This window comes from Lemur catta, chromosome 20 (genome assembly GCF_020740605.2).
Source record: "Lemur catta isolate mLemCat1 chromosome 20, mLemCat1.pri, whole genome shotgun sequence".
NCBI lineage: Eukaryota > Metazoa > Chordata > Mammalia > Primates > Lemuridae > Lemur > Lemur catta.
In genome coordinates, this window is record NC_059147.1 from 16,450,866 (window position 1) to 16,472,687 (window position 21,822).

The following is a 21,822-nucleotide window of genomic DNA, read 5'->3' on the forward strand; positions in this document are numbered from 1 at the left end:
GGGTGGAGAGCTTGACATAACCCATCACCACTGCAGAAACAAGTAAAAACATATGTCTCTCTGATGGTGTGCATCAGCAGGCAGCAGCCTTGGGAATGCAGGAGCATCATTTATTCCAAAAAGGATTGCCCCACCATCTTGCAAATGTAGCAGACACTATTTATGCAGCTCCGGCTGAGTTACAGAGTATATGTCAACTGTTCCTTCTTGGAAAGTCGCTGTTTTCAGCAAATATGTATTGAGAATCAACTACATAAATTCCTTACTATCCAAACTTAGAAACCAAATAAATTTGGAGAGTGAGAATTTAAATAGCAAGAGATACCAAGAATCTACTTGTTATTGATTATCACATACCAAGAGTTAGAATTTTGATAGCAAGTGATCCTAATCTTATGTCAAATTAGTAATCTGAATTGATTTAGTATTGAGAGTTTAGATTTCAATACTTGAATGCCTATGTCTGTAATATTTAGGTCTTTTAAAAAAGAAATCTGAAGCAAAGATGGCATAAGAAGAGTTGATAAACTGGATGGTAGATAATGTGTGCTCATTATATAAATTTCTATTCTTGTTTAAATTTTTGGTGTATTTCCCAATAATGGCAGGTGGAATATAACGTGTTAAATTAGTAGATTTTTCACTGCTCCAGGAGTTAGAGACTTCCTACAACTTGGGTGTCAGCCAGAGTTTTCTGTAACATAGATAGATTCTTATGGCTTTTTCCTTCAAAATTTCCAGTCATTTCTCACTATACCAAGGTTCAGATATTATCCTCAGAGGTGGTCTGTCCTAAATTTGTACTCCCATATATATATATATGTGTGTGTGTGTGTGTGTGTGTATACTATGTGTATAGTATTCCCTCACTTATATAGCATGATTTGGCATGATTTGAGTGTCATGTCAGTGCCATCTGAGTTCTGAGGGCACAAAGCCAAATACAGCATTTATCTCTGCTTGCCAGGGAATTACATTCCAAGGAAAGAAAGAGCAACTAGAGAAATAATAGTGCCCTTGATAAATGCTGTGGTAAAGTACAGGATGGTATGGAAGCCTGTGGGAGTGGTATGCAAATCAGGATGATGAATTGGGAAAAGGATATATCTGATTAATTAGTTATGTTTGCCTCCGGCAGAGCTTGTCTCCAGAATTCCTTAGATGCAGATGTTAATGTCTTACTTGTTTTTATGTGTCCCTTAGCACTAAGCACGTTGCCTTATGTGTAGTTTATTAATTGCCCAAATGTTCACAGAGCACCTACCACATGCCAGACAGTAGACATGGGAAAGGGAGCAGGATGGACACAAGGCCCAGCCTTTATGGAGCTAATAGGAGCAACAGACAATGAACACAGAAACAAACAGCTTCATGACGGACCATCAAGTACCAATAAGGGCTGTTAGAGAAAAAGCTGACTAAGATGGAAAATGACAAGATTTACCCTGTTTCAGTAGGGTGGTTTGAAGAGGTGGCCTTTGGGCAAAGACCTAAAAGAGGGTGAGATATCTTGGGGAAGGGCATTTTGGGCACAGGAAACAGCAAACACAAAGCTTCTGAGGTGAGAACTTCGCTTTCCTCTTTATGGAACCAGCAATGGAGCCAGTATAGCACTGGAGTTCAGGTAAAACAAAAAAAGGTAGCAGAGGTTGAAGATTGTAGAGAGTCTCCTGGGGGATGAATTTGGATTTGACTGGACTAAAAATGGCTTGAAATCCATGTCTCTTGGTGGAGATCTCACCTTGTAGTAACAGAGCATGAAGGTGACCTGTTAAAAGTGATGCTTTGGAAAAATAACCCTGGAACAAGCAGAATAGAGATCGTCAACAGGGAGATGAGGTGGGAGACTGCTGCTTTATCCTAGGCCTGGGGCAGTACATGACTTATGAGTTGAACTTGGTCAACATTCTTCACCACATGATGCAGCGTTCTGTAGGATGTCATTTGGAGAAAAGAGGACCTGGGGATGTGGGACACAAATGTGGATCCTGTAATTCACATTAAAAAAGCACCCCTTAGGTGGATATGAGGTAGGACTGTCTCCTCCCAGACATTCAAGGCCCCCTTCCTGAGGATGCTGATCTGTGAAGAGGGAGGATGTTCTTAGCAGACACAACACCAAAGCCTGGGATGATCCAGGGGAAAGGCTGGCTGCAGGGTCTCATAGAAAGTCTGGTTTTCATTAAATGGAAACATCCTAGCTGTCTTCTCAGTCATTCACAATGAACCAACAGCCATTGAACCAACTGAACCAACGGACACACTGAACCAGCAGGCACCCATGTGTTTCCCAAATGACATCTGTAAGCTTGCTATGAAATGATCAGAATCTCAAGAGAAACATGGAACAAAGAAGATTATTATGTGATACAAGGGTGTCCAACAGCTCCATCGTTATCTTCTCTAGATAAGAAAGTCTTCCTGACCACGCTACTTAGGTCATGGAGCTTTGATACCTGTCCTCCTTGTTGATTGTCGGGGCATATTTAGGTATCTCAGGAGCTGAGAAGAGGTAGTCATTCTTCCTTATTATTCTGTAGCTATCTCTTCCCAAAGATGTGTGGAGTATCTCTGACATAGGGTGTGTCATGTTTGTTGTAAGGCAGAGTAGTCCAGCCCTGCCCTCAAAGTACTTAGAATACACTAGAAAGGGGAGAATGAAAGCATTGTGGGTGAAATCTGAACTAGATTAGTAGTGACCAGTAAAAACACATTCCAGAGAACAATTGAGCTAGGTATCTCAGACCCATGGAGAAGCTTTCTAGATGTTCCTTTTTCATTTCCTTTGTTATGAAAAATAGGGAGTGGAAGCCAAAAGGCTGACCCTCTGATTCTAATGCCACTTGACATGAGCCTTCATTTCTGAAAGACTTGAGTTTACTTGTGTCTCTGTCTTTCTGATACGTTTAACTTATGAAAGAAATAGCATGTAGTTGGCAGGAAACTAGGACCTACGTCATGCCAGCCCAGAAGTGGTTTGTTCTTAGAGTTATACCTTAAGGATCTGGTATTTCAGCTGCCACCTTCCACCCTACAGTCACATCTTCTCTGAAGCCTTTCCTGAATCCAAATAGAATGTGTGTTTAACAGTATAGGAAGGCTGTGTAGTCAGACAGCCTTGAGATATAGAGGAGTTAATAAAATACTCATTGAACAGAACTGTCATGACAGTCAGTTGAGATTTTGCAGATAAGATACTTCGTGCAGTGGCCGGGGCTAGGAAACCAGAATTGTTCCTCTAAGTGGTGTGATAAGGTAGGGAGAAGTAGGAGAGGGATTCTCCAAAAACTGTTGATCATGATAAACCACTTGCATTAATTTATCTATGTTGTGACTGCTTATATAAACTATAGGCATATATGAGCATTTATGCATTTAAATTTTTTGAAAGAAAATGTATACAGTAGGTTATGGTAAAAATATCAACCATTTTGTTAATCCATAGTTTAAAAATAAAATGTTCCTTAGAGGTATCTGTCTTTCTGAGAATGGGCACAGGCATAACTTGGATAGAATCTGCTTATACTTCTCAAAACAGTGTAGAGTTGCGAACCATCATATTCTGATTTAGGCCACTGACGTCATTAAATGTTTATTTTAATAGAAATATGAATTAGCTAAATAAATTTCATAAATGTTATTAATATCTATTAAGATCTGCTAGAATGACATCTGTATTAGTACAGACGGTTATAATTTAAGGGCTTTGAAGAGACTGAATCTATAAATCTTTGTGTCAGGAGCATAAATCATTGCATATGGATGGTCAAAGCCACATTAGTTAATGTTGTTTTGGAACCAAATTTGGGTAGCATAAGTAAAAGGAAAGAATATTTATTTGGAGACTACTGGACTATTTATTTCAAGTAGTCGAACATCCCAGGCAAGGGAAGAGAAGAAAGCCATGCAGTTCTAAGGACTTCTGCAGCAAGATTTCTGGACCTTTTTCCTAGTCCACTATTATCAGTGTGATTCAAATAAGCCATAGAGACTGAGAGTGCATGGAGACTCTACCTGCTTAGCTGAGTCAGGATCACCTTTGAGAGATCAGTTGTGACCCGTGTTACAGCTGTATGAACCACAGGCAGAGAGGACTCTGAGCATCTGTGGAGTGACTACTGGGAAGGAGTGGGCCTTTACTTGTCCCACCTAAACAGGTGCCCATCACATAACTTGAGACCTCTAGTCCATGAACATGGTCTATCCTGCCATGTTTAGGAAGTCCACTGTGCTTTTGTCCTCCCAGCCATAGCCATTCATTTATTCTTTAAGGCTGATCAAAAGCATCCCTTTTTCCATGATGCTAGGACTGAAAAGCAACATGCTGCCTCTTTTCAGTGGAGCAGGAGAATAACGAATTGGATCTTCAGAATGGACTAAGGCTGGGTTTAAACTTTTGAACCCATGTACGTTATGGATGTGAAGTCAATGGGCCCAAGAAGGGGGTCACAGGAGGAGCAGCCTGGCAATTTCCCTTCCACCTGTCACCCCTCTGTCCTGCCCCCACCAAAACAAACCAGTCACTCAAAACTAAAACCTAGAGTCCTTGGCTTAAGCAACTCTCCACCGTAGAAAAATTCATGAGTTCTCCTCTGTCTTTAAATATCTTCCGTTACCTTTGTCAGAATTCCATTAATGGTGGTCTCTTTTCAGGTCTTTAAACCTTGCTTAATCCTTTTATTGTTTTTCTCAAACTGAAAAAGTATTCATGCCACTCCTCAGAATTTCAGGTCCAATTAAAGGGGAAAATTATAAACATACTGTTAGAAAAAGGCCTTCCTTCTCCTTGTTCTGTCAAATAGTCAAATACAATGTAACAATTGTAAGTATGTATTGAATGTTATCTCTGTGCAACACATTGTTTTTGCACTTTAACAGTATTAGCTCATTTAATCCTCCAAAAATCTTCTGAGGGAAGTGCTATTATTATTCCCATTTTATAGATCAGGTACCTGAATATCAGAGAGGTTTAAAAATTTCTTCAGGAGATAAAGAGAAAGGAGGAAGAGAGCACTTTAGTATTGCAGAATTGAGGACACTTTGTGGTCCTTACTAGCTTCGTGGCCCTCTCTCTCACCCGGCTGTGAGCAATTTTAGAATATTGACAGTATTTGATTAAATTTGGATTGACTGTGCCTGACAGTTTTTTTTTTTTGAAGGAATATTGGTGTATATACAAATCTGAAAAACATAAATCCCCATCAAAATCCTTTTCAGTATTGTGAATCCCATGGATGGTAATGTTGATATCAAGAAATGGATGGCAAATGCCAGATCTTTGTTGAAATACATACTTTTGGGTTTTTTTTTTCTCCAAAAACATAAGTGATGTTTTTCTGTTTGACAGTAACAGGAAATCTTAAACATACATTCTTTTTCAGAGGACACGTTCATGTTTGAGGGCCCACCCAAGTTATCTATTAAACCATCTCTGCATGTGCAGATGCAGATGGCAAAAAATTCTGTTTTGATTTCTTAGAATGACGTACTTTATGGAGAACTGAGGATGTTATCAGTGTTGGTGTGCACTCAGATTCTGTCATCTTGGCCTGATCAGGGGTCCAACTGATTCCTCTTGTTCTCACCTGGGACTTAGTAAATGTTTTTGGATATAATTTCAAGTCCCTCATTTTCATTTCAAAAGCCACTATGGCTCTGTTTTTTACATTAACATTTATTGAGACGTTCACAACTTAGCACAGTGCCTGATAAATACTCAGCTATTTACTCTTTCAAAACCCTGAGTTAGGAATACTTCTATTCCCATTTCACAGATGGGGAAAAACAAAAACAAAAGAGAAGCTTAGAATGCTTGAACCCAGCTTAGCAAGCAGCAAAACTTAAATTTTATCTCTAAACCACTTCACATTTATGTTGAACATTTCCTTTAAGTCTTCATTTTTTGTGTCATTCCATTTTATTTCAGTAATTTTGTTGCTTCTTAACAAAATCCTAAAACATTATCATGCCAATGGTTTCCCTTAACTAAAGACTTCATCAGCCTTTTCGTTACTTCTTAGTCTTTCATTTTCCTAATGTATGTTTCTTTCTTTTCCCTCACCCCCAATCCCTGGACCATGAATTTGTTTCACATTGACTATACTTTCTTAAGCTTTTCACGTATTCTGACCTGAGATTTCTCCTCTGGAGGTGTTCTCATACATGTTAGGCAACAAATCAATGATTCATTCTTTAATACTGTTGTTTGGCTAAAATAACATTTTTTAAAGAAAGAATGTGACATCTTGATTGCAGTAACAGCATTTTTTTTAGTTGCTGCAGATAGGTTAAACATTAAGTGAAAAATAATTTGATTATCGATGACCACAAATATGTCTTTTCTAATATTTTTCCAGCCAGCCTACTATGACTACTTTGTTATATATGTGAGTCTTTACTGAAAGTAAAAATAGAATAATGATACACTCATAAGGTTCTTTTCATTATTATTATTTCAAGGTATTTCTTTAAGATTGATTTATATTATTCCATTTGAAATTCCATTTCATTTGCAGCAAACATCAAGAGCCCATTCTTTTATTTTTTGGTTATTTAATAGATACAAGCCCAAGGATACAAGTCACTTAAGACATGGCCCTTGTCTTCAGGAATCTTACAGCTTCCTAATTTTCGTTGATCTTTAAGGCTGTTCACACTGAACTTCTAAAAATGAATTGTGCTCATACCACCATTAAATTTGTCAAATATTTCTGGAATCTACAGTCTCCCTTTTTCTTTTAAATCTAAACCCTTTAATGGAATTGAAATCTCAACTTATAGGGAAGGTATTTTTAAAGGATAATTTAGGAAAATTTCATGAAGCGTGATTTATACCCAACGTGAGTCTTTTGAGAATCATTTTGGCCACTGAAATCTAAAACAGGAAACAACTGCTAACAGAACTTAGATTTATTTCCCCTTTTGAAATAGAACACGGTGCAGTATTTGAATAGAATATTGACTCTTGGTCAGAATGTACTTGGTTTTTAAACTTAGCTAAATCACATGAATGAATGTCTATATCTTTCATTGTGAGCCGACCCTTCAGCATACAGGGTCCAGTGGAGAGAAGAACCCAGTTCTTTACCTCTGATCCCTCTGCCTCTTGAAGGAAAGGGGTCCCCTGGGGTGGAGAGTTGGGGACAGCTCTTTCACCATGATCAGCTTGTGGCACCCACATCTCAATGGACTTGGGCCTTTCCTGTCCTCTATTCTAGGGGAGGCCTAAGGGTGTCCTCACACTTCCTCCCCTTCTTAGCAGGCCTCTGGGTCTCTGTTTTCTTCCTTTTCTCACCAGCTTTTCCCTTCCTTGATTCTGAGACGTCTATTACTGACTTCCGTCTAGGCTGCTTCTACATGAATCAGGAAGGGACTTCTGGTCTCAATAAAAATGCCCATCCTTGTAAAAGTGTTTCACGTGGTTACTCCACTCTTCTCACCGTGTCTGTTATTTTCTCTCATAGACCCCTGCTCTTTTTTTTTTTTTCATATTTTATACAAAGGAGTATTTCATTCCCATTTGTGATACTTGCTTGTTTAATACTCGCTTCCTCCACTAAACGGGAAGCCACGCGAGACCACGGATCTGTCTTGTTCACCATTATTCACCCAGGACGTCACATGTGCTCAGTAACTAAAAATGCTTTTCACGCCCCACAAGTAAACAGGTGACTCCTTTTGGATGCACTGGGTTTATATACATGAATATATAAATGTATTTATTTGGTTGGATTCCAATGTTTTCCATCAAATTAAACCAGAAAAATATTTTTTTCCTAAAAATCTACTATAAAGTTATTTCATTCTAAAAAAAAAAATCGTCTAGATATTTTGTCCTTATCATTCTGAACATCTGTCCTTGTCATGGACAGATGATGGGCTGTGTGGTCCCAGGGTTTTGTCCCAATATACAATAACCATTTTTTTTTTTTTTATTGCTTTCTCAGTATAGAAGTTTTCACTTTGCAATTGAGTTATCTGCAGTTTTCATGAAACTGAGAAAATAGAAGGCTTCCAAACCGGTTAGGCCAGTTAAGGCATTTAAGTGGCTTAAGCCTTTCATATTAGTTGAACCAAGTAAGGAAGTTAGTAAGGCAGGAGGGCTTTCAGGGATAATTCACTGTTTTTTTTTTTTTTTCCTTTCACTGTGTCTGTGGGGGATGTAAATGGTGTCTTTTGTCTGCATGAAGCTCAGAGGACCTGAGGGCACGGCTTGGACAAGAGGGCCCTGCCCAGTGAATGGGGAACCTGACTTCTTGTGCTTCCAGCAGGGATTTTCTCACAGGGAGCTGTGAGGTCTAAATAAGGCATTGCACAGAATGCTCCTGGCTTCACACCTGAAATATAGAAAGAGTCCGTGTGTTTTATGGTCTTGAACTTGTTACTTCCCAGCTGTTGTTTCACTGTCTGTTGTTGGCATGTCCTCGGCATCCCCTCCACTCTGGTAAATGTCTGTGGACTAAGAAACAATTATTTACTGGCTGGTAACATGTAGCATGCACCAGGGATACCAAGGTGGCTCTGTGGTCACAGAGTGGACATTCAAACTGCATGCTGGGGGTGGTGGGGAGAGGAATGCATTTTGTTTTTTCATTGAAGATAGGACATAAAGCCAATAAACTGTGGCCTGAGAGTATTTGGAAGTGGGAGAGGGTAGTTTTCAGCAGGGTCATAAATATACCTTCTCTGAAAAGGTGGCACTGAAGCTGAGACATCAGCAATGAGCGCCAGAAAGCCAAACAATTGGATAGGAGAAGATTGCAGGGGAAAGAAAAGTGAGTGCACACACTTTCAGTGTGAAAGCACTTAGTAGGTTCAAAAAGTGGAGGCAGCCTCCTGTTTAGAATGGTGGGAGGAGAGGGAACCGGGGACAGATAAAGCTTACAGGGTCTACAAGGAGCAGATTTTATAGGGATTGGTGGGCCAGAAATTTCAGATTAATTCCAGAGTGCATGGAATGAGTTGATTTGCATTGGACAAGGACTCTGGTTGATGTCGGAAAACCATGTTTGGGAGGACAAGTGGGATTTGAGAGACTAAAGTGTCCCAACGAGAGACGCGAGCCTCTGCCAGGGGGAGGTGGGCTAGGTGTGGAAGGGTCGCCTGCTCTGGGGAGTATCCTGGAGACACGATGGATGGGATTTCTGGGACTATGGGATTTTACTTATTTTCATTTTCTGTCTTGCCTGTCAATTCTTTTCTCCCATAATCTCTGTGAAGACGTGAATGTGTGCCTCTTTTGTTTATGCCAGTGCCTGGAACAGGACCAGGACTTAGGTGCTCAGTGTGTGCATGGTGGATGAGGAAAGCATCTGTCTTTGTGTTCGGGCTCTAGATATCATGTCAGCACTACAGCCTGTGAGATGGGCTCTCAGAAGGCAGCAGATGTCCGAAGTGCCAGGAAAACCAGGACCAAACCACACATTCCGGGGTTTCATTTAGGTATGAGAAATTGATCCCCAACATAGGGACAAAGTAAGGGCTGAGGGCAGCCTCTCTGAGGCCCCCCACCCACCCCACTCCACAGACTAGGTTCAGACTTTTGTGTATGATGAGAGATTGGGGTCTAGTTTCATTCTTTGTGGGTATCCAATTTCCCCTGCACCGTTTATTGAAGAGATTGTCCTTTCTTTCCCTTCTGTGTGTTCTTGGCGCCTTTGCTGAAAACCAGTTGACGGTAGATGAGTGGATTTGTTTTGGGGTTCTCTATTCTGTTCCATCAGGTCTATGTGTCTATTTTTATGCCTCTACTGTGCTGTTTTAATTACTATAGCTTTGTAGAATATTTTGAAGTCAGGTAGTATGAGGCTTCCAGCTTTCTCCTTTTTGCTCAAGATTGCTTTAGCTGTTCAGAGTCCTTTGATTTCATATGAATATTAAAAATTGTTTTTTCTATTTCTATGAAGAATATTATTGATATTTTGGTAAGGATTGCATTGAATTTGTAGATCTTTTGGGTCCTGTGGGCATTTTAACAGTATTAATTCTTTCAATCCATAAACATGGAGTATCATTTCATTTGTGACCTTTTCAATTTCTCTCATTAATGTTTTATAGTAGTCATTGTAGGGTCTTTTACCTCCTTTGTTAAATTGATCTTAAGATAATTTATTTTTTGTAGCTATTTGTAAATGAGATTATTTTCTTGGTTTATTTTTCAAATAATTCACTACTGATGTATAGGAATGCTACTGGTTTGTGTGTGTGTGTGTGTGTGTGTGTGTGTGTGTTGATTTCATACCCTGCAACTTTATTGATTTATTCTAACAGGTTTTTTTTTGCTGTAGATTTTAGAATTTTCTATATATAAGATCATGTTTTCTCAGAACAGGAGTAATTTGACTTCCATCTTTCCAATTTTAGTGCCCTATATTTCTTTCTCTTGTCTAATTGATTTCACTGAGACTTCAGTACTATGCTAAATAAAAGTGGCAAGAGTGGCATCCTTGTCTTGTTCCAGATCTTGGAGGAAAAGCTTTCAACTTTTCCTTGTGCAGTATGATGTTAGCTGTGGGTTTGCCATACATGGCCTTTATTGTGTTTAGGAGTGTTCCTTCCATATTTAATTTGTTGTGAGTTTTTATCATGGAGGGACGTTGAATTTTAATCAAATGCTTTTTCTGCATCTATTGAGATGATCATATGGTTTTTGTTCTTGATTCTTTTAATGTGATGTGTCACATTCATTGATTTTTGCATATGTTGATCCATCCCTGTGACCCTGGAATGAATTCTACTTGATCATGGTGAATTACATTTTTAATATACTGTAGAATTTGGTTTGTTAGTATCTTGCTAGGATTTTTATATCTATGTTCATCAGGGATATTGGTCTGTAGTTCTCTCTCTCTCTCTCTCTCTCTCTCTCTCTCTCTCTCTCTCTCTCTGTCTCTGTCTCTCTTTGTTTTTGGTTATGTGCTTATCTGGTTTTGGTATGAGGGTGCCACTGGCCTCATAGAATGAGAGTGGAAGAATTTCCCTTTTTAAAGATTTTTGGAGCAGTTTGCAAGGAATTGGTAGTAATTCTTTAAATGTTTGTTAGAATTCAGCAGTGAAACCCTCAGATCCTGAAGTTTGATAAGAGACTTTTTACTACTGATTCAATCTTTGTATTTGTTATGAGTCCATTCAGATACTCTATTTCTTCGTAATTCAATTTAGGCAGGTTGTATGTGTCTAAGAATTTATCTATTTCTTCTACATTTTCCAATTTGTTGGCATAAAATGCCTACATAAAAACTTAGATCTCAAATAAACAACCTGATGTTACATATCCAGGAATTTTATAAACAAGGATAAACTAAACCCAAAATTAGTAGAAGAAAAGAAAGAATAAAGATCATAGCAGAAATGAATGAAATAGAGACTGGAAAAATATAAAAGAGCGATGAAATGAAGAGTTGGTTTTTAATAAAAATAAACAAAATCAACAAACCTTTCGTTAGACTAAGAAAAAAAATGATTCAAATAAAATCAGAGATGAAAAAGGAGACATTACAACTGATGCCACAGAAATACAAAGGATCACAAGAGACTATTATGAATATGTGAGGATCTTAATAAAAAGCAGATTCTGATTAAATAGGTCAGAGGTGAGACCTAAGATTTTTTAACAAGCTTCTAAGTGAGATTCTAAGCTGCTGCTCCACACAGCACACTTTCTGTGGCAGGGCCTGGGTTTCAGGGAACTCTGATACCCAGAGAAGAGAGAGTAGCATTTGCTGCAAGAAAGACAAGGGTGCATTGTGGCTGCAGTATTCGGTACAAAGATGCACACACTATGCCATGAACGTGGAAAACAAAATTGTGATGGAATGGGCTTGCCAGGGTCTCCTCCTCCTCCTTGACTTAGCAAATATGTCTCTTCATAATAGTGTCACTCAACAGATTACCCAGATCCCTGCTTAGAGATAATCACTCACTCCTTCCTCTGCCACGCTTGCTAGTTCTTTCATTTAGCACTTATGAAATCCAGATGGAATACCTTTGTTTTTACTACCTTCCTATGAACTCCTCAAGGGGAGGAGTGGTTGTGCATTTATCGTGCTTTCCAGTGTTGACCACAGTGTCTGCTAGGTGACAGGTGCAGAGACACTAGGACATCAATGGCTCAGCCCTTCGGGCACAAGATTGGCAGCCTCGTAGTTCGGAGCACTGCCTCTGCAGGTAGTGAAGTCTGGGTGCCAATACCAGCCTGCCACTTACTTTCTCAGCCTCAGTTTCCTCCTCTGTAAAATGGGCATGATGACAATAGCAACTTGCAATGGTGCAGATACCAGTGAGACGATACAGGTTAAGCACTCAGCACTGTGGCCGCACATCGGAAGTCAGTAAACAGCCGCTGCCATGGCAAAGGGATGCGTGGAATCATGCATGTTTTCTTTGTGTTTGGCTTTTTAGTCAGGTTTAATAAGGACACGAAAAAGTGAATTCCTCATCTCGCCGTTACCTCAGCTGCTGGCCCGGGAACACAACTACAGCTCCCCCGCGGGGCACCACCCTCACGTACTGTACAAAAGGACGGCGGAGGAGAAGGTCCAGCGGTACCGTGGCCACCCTGGCTCCGGCCGGGGTTATCCCGGTCACTCCCCAAGTCACACTCCCCACGCATCTCAGAGTGCAGAGACACAGTATCACCATCGAAGGTTGCAAAAGCAGCATTTTTGTGGACGACGCAAGAAATGTATGTAAGGAAACTTTTTCTCGTTCTGTTCTTCTGTGGGCCTCGGTGGGTTTCCTTGAGTCTTGTTGGGCGTGTGCTGACTTTGCAGGTTAGAACGGGGCTGCGCTGAGCGCCCATCACAATGTGGCCTTGGAGAAGGGCCAGTAATCATCCCTCTTAGGCAAAAGCTGGCCGGTCAATTCTTCTACGTTAAACGAGGAGAGATTCAGATAGGGGTCTTTTTCTTGGTCAGTATCTTCTACTTTTTAGCCACAGGTTCGAATCTTACCTTGGTTACTGTGCTCTTGGGGAAAGTACCCAGATTTCTAATGATGAAAGAAATCGGAGGTAAATGCCTAGGTGTGTTTGGGTGTCCTTTTGAAGATATGAAAGAGACACTTCCCAGGACACAACACGAGGGAATGCAGGCACCCCTGGGCATGGTTGTGACCCAGTTTCAACCTTCTGCTTTATCTAGGCCAGCGATGTACGATAGAAATATAATGCAAGTCTCAAACATAATTGTAAATTTTCTACCAGCCACATTGAAAAGTTTCAAAAAAGGGTAAATTAATTTCAATGACATGTTATTTAGCCCAATATATGCAAAATAATATCTGAACCTATAAATAAGTTTATTAATGAGGGATTGTACATTCTTTTGTCATATTGAATTTTAGAAATCCGATATTCATAATTATAGCACAATTTCAATTCAGGTATAACTGAATAATTCATCAGAAATAGTTAACATGTATTCAGATTTCATAAAATTTAAGGTTCAAAGAGTAGATTTACATATTCAAGTTGTTTCAGACATACTTAAAAGTTTTTAAATAACCGAATCAATGAACCAAGTATTGCTTTTCATATTTAAATTAAGTACAATTAAATATTCAATTTCTCTGTTGTACCAGCCACATTTTGGTGGCTCAGTGGGCACAAGTAGCAAGTGGGTACCAAGTTGGACAACAAAGCCAGATGAGGGTTCTCATGAACAGAAGAGTTGGTATCACTAAGCTGTTAATCAAGACAATAACAAAAGACAGTGTTTCTACCAATTTAATTGGCTTTGGGATTTTGGATGTTGTTGAAATATCCTCATTAAGGAACATCCATGTCACATGTATCTATAACAACAGTGGTATTAATAGTAATATCTATAGTAGAAGTGATACGTATTTGATATGAGATATCAAAGCTAATCTTTAGAGAAGTCCTATGATGGGTGTCATGTTCTTTTTATGGATAAGAAAACTGAGACTCAGGGTCCCAAGGCTGATGGGCCTGAGTTTTTAAAACTAACTCTAAATGATTTGATGTTTTAATTTCAGTCTGTGGAAAGCTGACTTCACTATTCTGGCTGTACTAGTGTTACAGTATTAAAATAGTTCTGTACTAGTTAGGACATAGTTACTGCCCTTTTTCTTCCCAGGACCTCTTGGACTTGTTGATACTCGTTAACTAAGGGTGTCATGCCTGGCCCAGCAGGTACTTCCAGGTCTCTGCTCAAAGGCTATGGCCAGTATCCACTAAGTTGGTGCCCACACCTTACCAGTTATAAAAAGTGTTTAATATAGTTTTTAATATCACCCTCAACTAAGCTGTGTCCACAATAACTAAGTCAAAATCAGGTCAAAGAGTCCTTATTGACCACTTATTATGTGCTATGTTAAAGTTTGTGTTGTTGAAATGAGAGTATAAGGCATGGGCAGTGTTTTATGGCAGTTTACATTTTACTTAGAAAATATAAAGTGTTATCATGAATTCAGATCGAAAGGATAATGCCTGTTTCTGCAGTTTTTGAGTAATAAAATGAGCATTTTCTACTTTTTAAAGATCTCCCCCACACACACACAAAATTGATTTTTGTTGACCTGCTCTACCAACTAGAATTGTAGCTTTTTTTTTCTTTTACTCTTTTCGAGCATTTTTGAGTTACTGGATCTATCCGTGCACCTATCCACCCACCTATGCACCCATCCACCCCTCCATCCCCCAATCCACCCATCCATCCCCTAATCCAGCCATCCATCCACTAGTCCATCCATCCATCCTCCCACCCATCCATCCATCCATGCATCCATCCATCTTTGTCTACCCATCCCTGCATCCAAACATCTATTGAATGGATCTTTTTTGACCACATGCTGGATGTAAAGCACCTGTACTGGCACTGATGGCATCACTTGTTAGTGGATCAATGAAGTGTTGGTTATGTAGTTTCACTCCTCCCCTTGTTTCCATTTCTCTCAATCACTCTCACCAGGTATTCTCTACTGACATCCATTCCAAATGCTCTTATGTTTATCACAGATGCCCCCAAGCCTCCCACAGAGGACACCTATCTGAGATTTGATGAATATGGGAGCTCGGGGCGACCCAGAAGATCAGCTGGAAAATCACACAAGGGCCTGAACGTGGAGACCCTCGTGGTAGCCGACAAGAGGATGGTGGAGAAGCACGGCAAGGGGAACGTCACCACGTACATTCTCACAGTAATGAACATGGTGAGGGAGGTTTTCACCAACCACCTGGCTCTCCAAAGAAGTTGAAAATCACAACATTCACTTGGGTCGATTAAGTAGCAGATGTAGCTGCATATATGATTTTATTGGGGGAAAAAAAAAGTTGGGTTTGGAAGAAACTGCTTCTTCCAATGTACATGTATTTGGTATAATTGAAGCCTACATACTTGTTAACAGATCCGATTGATTCTCCTAGATGGTTTTTGAAATTTTGAGATTTTGTTTGATTCTAATTGTTCCAATAGGTTTCCAGCCTCTTTAAAGATGGAACTATCGGAAGTGACATAAACATTGTGGTGGTGAGCCTCATTCTTCTAGAACAAGAACCTGTAAGTGGCAAACTTCATTTATTTCTTCATCCAGTCTGCCATTTGGGATACATTTATTGAATACCCACTGTAGGCCAATCCATGTCCTGGTCATCAGAAATTCAAATTTGAAAGTAGGCTGACCCTATCCTCAAGAAAAGTACAATCTAATACAGTTGTATAATCAAATAATTAAACTAAAACACCACAATGCAATTGTTTATGTATAAATATATTTTATATATAACATATACATGTATATACACATAAACAATGGCATCTAAAATATTTAATTATTTTGAGAGTAAATATTCTTAAAATATTATATCACATAAAGAGCATATAAATATCTAGGCTTCACAAGGAAGGTGAATTTGGTCATAGATTTAAGGATTAGTTGGATTTCACAAGTCAGATATGCTGAGTAATTGCAGGTAAGATGCAAAAGGATATTTTGATGATATACTGAAAAGAAGACATCAGAAAATTATTATAGTAAACCTACTGTGTCTGCCATGCCATCTTAGGTACTATGGACAATAAACAAGAGATATTTAACTGCCCTTGAATTGATTACAGTGAGGTGCAAGACACAGACATGGGGCAAATTATAAAACCAGAACATGTAATAAAGTGTTAAATTGTATGGTACTCCCTGCTTTGTAGTGTTTTGATGTTTAAACTGTGTTTTTCTGAGGGTAGGGATTACCATTCAAACAGACCAATTTTTTTTAAAGTCCCCTGAGGCTTTTTCTCCTCATCTGTAACCCGAATATAGAATGTAAAAAACCAGGGAGACACAGACAAGACAAAAATTGATCTCATCGCCCAGGTGTGTAGAGATACAGAGGTGAACGACCTGTCAAATTATTTTTGGAACTTGAGAAAGATAGATAGGGTGTGTGTTGGTTGGGAGATGCTTTTGTCTTTTGCCTACTATTTACGCATTGCTGAAGGGCATTGAAGCCAGCGGCATGGCTAATTCACTGATAATTAAAGATCTCGTTGAAAAACCCTCAAATTGACCCAAGTCAATAGTTGTACCCAGGTGAACATTTTGACGAATGATCACTTTAAGAGTATGTCTTATCTTACGCCTTAGAATTTTATAACCGTTTATTTATCCATTTAGTGAATTTTCATTATATTGATTGATACTAACCTATGTATGGTGTGCCAAACCCTTTGCTGGGAATTTTGACATAGAGATAAATTAGACAAATAACTGTCTTTATGCTTTATTAAAAAAGTATTGAACTTCACCACCATTCATTTATTGTTATGTTCTAAAAGTTTATAACAGTTTTATAAACGTGGTACCCGGTGAGGCAAACATAGGCATTCCTAACCCTGATGTCAGGTTATTTGCTTTAAAAATAAAATTGGTCTTAAGCTACACTACTGAAATTTTGTAGTTGCTTTAAACGTTGTGAGCCATTCCCCTAAAATTGATTTCTTTCCCAATTGTCTCCAACTCAAGTGTCTAAGCTCAGGTGTTTTCCTCTACTGGTCTTTTCCCTTAGAAACGTGGTGTTTCTGTGTTTACCTGTACGAATGGAATGATTCAACGCTCTGACTTGTGTGGGTTTCCCCGTAGGGAGGATTACTGATCAACCATCATGCAGACCAGTCTCTAAACAGTTTTTGTCAGTGGCAGTCGGCCCTCGTTGGGAAGAACGGCAAGAGGCACGACCACGCCATCTTGCTCACGGGATTTGATATTTGCTCCTGGAAGAATGAACCGTGTGACACTCTAGGTACGGTATGAACACATCCTTCACGCGTACCTGTTAGCTGAAAACACGGTATGAAAACTTTGTATTGGATAAGTGGCCTTTATGATCCTTAATAAAGAAGACCTGCTCATTAAATTGTGGAGCACCTGATTGTACCCTCCGGTGAATATTATTCTATGTAACCGGACTCTGTGTGGAATGGGAGCCTGTTTGTTTCTTTTGTATTTTTATTGATCCCACTGATGATAACTGAGGCATGAGATGTTTCGTTTGACTAGACAGGCATGTTGTAGATTATTCTTGAGGCCTCCTGACCATAGAACCAGGTGGCTGATGAGGATTTGACTGGTCTTTATGGTACCTAAGTGTGCCACTAGGTAGCACTGCCTCCTTAGAAAGATTCTTGACTTTGGAGGACTCGATTGCTTCCATATTTATACAAGGCAGTGAGAGTAAAGACTGTGTCTTTTACAACTATACTGTGTTTTCTAGTATATTCCATTGCACATGGTAGGAATTCAATATTTTTTTTATTAACTGTTGATTTTATTTATCAGGGGTCAGGAAACTTTCTCTGTAAAGGACCAGACAGTAAATATGTTAGGCTTTGCAGGCGACAGGCCTGTGTTGCAACTACTCAGCTCAGCTGTATTCGTGCAAAAGCAGCCGTGGACGATTTGTAAACAAATGAGTGTGACTGTGGCCGGGTTTCCATAAAGCTTCATTTACAAACACAGAAGATAAATGAGACTTAAAAGTAGATTGGACTTTATAGAATTTTATTTGTGTTTTCGGATTCTCTACAATGTCTCCATTGTGTCCTATCCATTAAGTTTATTTTAATAATTTATCATTAATCATAGCTTTCAGAAAACAGAACTATTTGGGGAGTTGTTTCATAGGAAAGGTTTTTATAATGGGGGACGGTAAATGTTCATTCGTGGTCTGAGTTTGGAATGTGCAAAGTGATACCTGATAACCCAGTGCATTGTTGGTGTCGTGAGGAGAGATTCTTGAGAAGGAAGCCATTTTATCAGTCAGCCAGAGACCAAACTATAACAAAAGGCTTGGAAAAACAAATACGACACCAGGAATCCCACCAACCGTTCTGTAGGTCACTTACTTTAAGCAGCATGTCCTAATGCAAAGAACATGGGCTTGGACTTTAAATACATCTGTGCTTGATTCCCCAGTCTAGGATTTATGACTGTGAGATCTTGAGCAAGTTAATTCACCTTCCTGATCCTCAGTTTCCTAATGTATAATTATATACACACACAGACATATACTAAATGAATAGCATAGTGTGTGGTATCTGGCAACTATTTTGTTTAGTGCTGGTGGGTGCGGTGGTGTTGCCAGCCATGACCTGCACCCTTGTGTGCAATTTCCCGGATGATCTCACTTCCATCTTGGCAGTGAGGCGAGTACAATCAATTCTCAAGCATGTGTTTAATACTAAATGGATACACAACCTGTCCCACTGATTATTAGAACCCCAAACTGTAAAGAAAGACATTCATAGACACTGTAATATATTTCAAGATAGAGTCAAGGGCTGGCTGGAATGATTTCATCACGGCTGTTGGAAGGGGAGGTAGCTTTTGGAAACAGGAACTTTTATCACCTTATAGTGAACAGGAGAAAAATACATTTAATTTGCATAAATTGTTTAGGCATTTCCACATTCACTCCTCTAGAAAAAGAACAGGGTGTGTGTTTTTCCTCGGAAAACACACCTTGTACTTTGACGCTAATGCCCCTGCTAAGTGAATGTTTGCATTGGGTTAGTTAGCATTTTATCAGTTGCTCTGATCCAAATAATAAACTTAGATGAGGTATACGAGTTTTCTGTGACTTACTATCCTAAATGTAAAATGGGAATTGCAACACTCATACCGACCTCACAGGATTATTTAAGAGGACGACAAAATCTAACAAAAAGCACAAAAATACGAAATGCTGCATTTATATCTTATCATTACACAGGAGAGAACTATTTATCTTTAGTATTTTCCTGCAAAAAAACTGAAATGCATTAGTCTATGAAACTAAAACCGTGTAGAACATTTTGAGGACTTACAAAACGATCACATATCTGTATGTGCCCCCATTGGGTTCACACGTGAAACTGATCTTTCCATAGGCTTTGCCCCCATCAGTGGGATGTGCAGTAAGTACCGAAGTTGTACCATCAATGAGGACACGGGGCTTGGCCTTGCCTTCACCATTGCTCATGAGTCGGGGCACAAGTAAGTGGCTCCTCGATTCCCCACTCTATATGAAAACTGGCTGGACAATTCATCGGCATTCCTTATTGCTCTAGGTAGAATCAATAGGGTAAGTCTTGTTGTAAAGCTTTGAGTAGTGCCTGACTGTCTGAAGGGTTCAGTAAAGGCCAGTTATTGTGGACGTCACTCCTTTTAAACAACAGCATTTAATAGCCACACAGGTTATACCATGTGAACAAATAAGATGATATCTCATTGTAGTTTTGATTTGCATTTCTTTGATGACTAAGGATGTTGCGCCTTTTTTTCACATGCCTGTTGGCCATCTGTATGTCTTCTTTTGAGAAATGTCTGTCTAGATGAGAGAAGTTTTATATCACATTAGCCTTATGTATGAACAGTCCGTAAACAACTTATAATTAGCTTTTCTCTGTATCTCCCTCCTACACACTCTGAACTTCCTTCCCCTAGTTTGTTAACTAGTGGTAAGAAAATCATTTTGCTTTTTGAAATAAAGGAATTTGTTCCATCACTATAGTTTAACTTAGAAATCATGACCAAGATTTTTCTAGCCTTTAAAATATGTAGCGGGTCTACACCATTCCTTGATTTTCGTAGCCAACAAATAACAACACCCTTAGCATTCTTTAAATTTTCCACTTGAATTTCACAATTTACAGTAACGAATTTCTGTCTTTCTCACAGTTTCAAAAACTGTCTCTCATGTGGGTTTGTTGATTCTCAATGCATCCTTTTTGTTCCTCTGGTTGTCATTTGGAAAATAAGTTCACAGACGGTTTTTTTTTTTTTTTTTTTTTTTTTTTTTTTTGCCTTCATTGTCTCAGCTTTGGCATGATTCACGACGGAGAAGGCAACCCCTGCAGGAAGGCCGAAGGCAACATCATGTCTCCCACGCTAACCGGAAACAACGGCGTGTTCTCCTGGTCGTCTTGCAGCCGACAGTATCTCAAGAAATTCCTCAGGTATGACACGTTCAAGACAGGGGGGCTCCTAGATTTGGAGTGGTTGATGGAATTGTGCTCAATATACATGAAAACAAATACTCAGTGGTCGTATGTTTTGATCTCTTGGTGGACAGGAAAATTGACAAATTCTGATGATATTGTCATTGTGGTTGAAAGAATAGATTGAAGGCTGAGTACTGTGCTGAATACTCTCCACATATGGCCTCATTCAGTATAATCCTATTATTATCCTCATTTTAGAGCTGAGGAATTGAGTCTTGGAGAGGTTAATTGTGTTGCTTAAGGTACTACAGTTGCAGACAGGAGACTTATACTTAGGTCCAATTCATACCTAGGTCTTTTCTGACTCTGAAATCTGTGCTCATAACCACCTCTCTCCTATGACTTCCAGAGGCTTCTGGATACACAGTCTTTTTACTGTGACTAAATATTCTAATCTGATCAATCAATTTGTCATAAGATATTTTAAGATGCTCAAAATGGGTTGGGTGTGTTTTAATGCATGGAGCATTTTCTTGATTGGTTATTTTGTTTGAAATGGACGTGAGCTAGCTCTAGGTCCAAAAGACATCCAAAGGGGCTGATGGCTATGTAAAATCCTTTTAATAACTCAGAACTCGTGGGTTACATTAGTGAAAGTGGGAGTTAGGAAGGTAGCACTATTTGATTCATATTAAACAATAAACTCAGAGTTGAATTAAATGTATGTTAGATAATTCTTTTTAATCTCTTAATACATTGACCAACCTGAACATTTAAATGCTAATCCCATCTCCTTTTGACGAGATGTTAGTGAAGTTTGTTTGGTAATTGAATATGCTTGATACTTTTTTACCTGTACCACTGTATATTATTTGCAAATATTTACAGAATTAGCAAGATATGTAGGAAAGGCAGATTAAATATAAGGATATCTGACCAACTTATGCTCAAAGGGCAGTAAAAAATCAACGAAGCTTTTGCTTAATAATAAGTTTTGCCACCAAGATTTCCTTATGGGTTTTAAATTCATGAGTGGGGGCCTGAAATGAGCTTTTTCAACTCATGTAAGAATGGAATTAAGAAATACCATAAATCAAGATCACCTTGATATAGATTGAATTTCCATCATTAATATTTCATAGTTAAATGCTTTGGGGTGATGAAAATAACAGCAGTGGCAGCTAACTTTGAATGCTTACTTACTATGCTATATTAAGCAAATCATATTTCCTCGTTTGATCTATATAACAATCCTTTTGGAAGTCATTGTCATTAGTGAGGTCATTTATGAGTTATCTAAACTGGCCTTGGTTGCATGGTTGATTAGGACCGCCATCTGTCTAACTGCAAAATTGCACTTAACCTCCATGCTAATTAACCTCTCAGTGAT

General features: G+C 39.0%; 1 protein-coding gene across 1 annotated transcript in view; it reads left to right on the forward strand.

The window, feature by feature from the left end:
- The window catches only part of ADAMTS18 (ADAM metallopeptidase with thrombospondin type 1 motif 18), a 122,802-nt gene that overhangs the window by 46,990 nt on the left and 53,990 nt on the right, over positions 1-21,822 (forward strand). The window contains exons 4-9 of the mRNA XM_045533099.1: positions 12,400-12,682; positions 14,978-15,171; positions 15,435-15,518; positions 17,095-17,254; positions 19,380-19,485; positions 20,310-20,447. Of these exons, the coding sequence (XP_045389055.1) occupies positions 12,400-12,682; positions 14,978-15,171; positions 15,435-15,518; positions 17,095-17,254; positions 19,380-19,485; positions 20,310-20,447 (965 nt within the window). The remainder of the gene's footprint in view (positions 1-12,399; positions 12,683-14,977; positions 15,172-15,434; positions 15,519-17,094; positions 17,255-19,379; positions 19,486-20,309; positions 20,448-21,822) is intronic.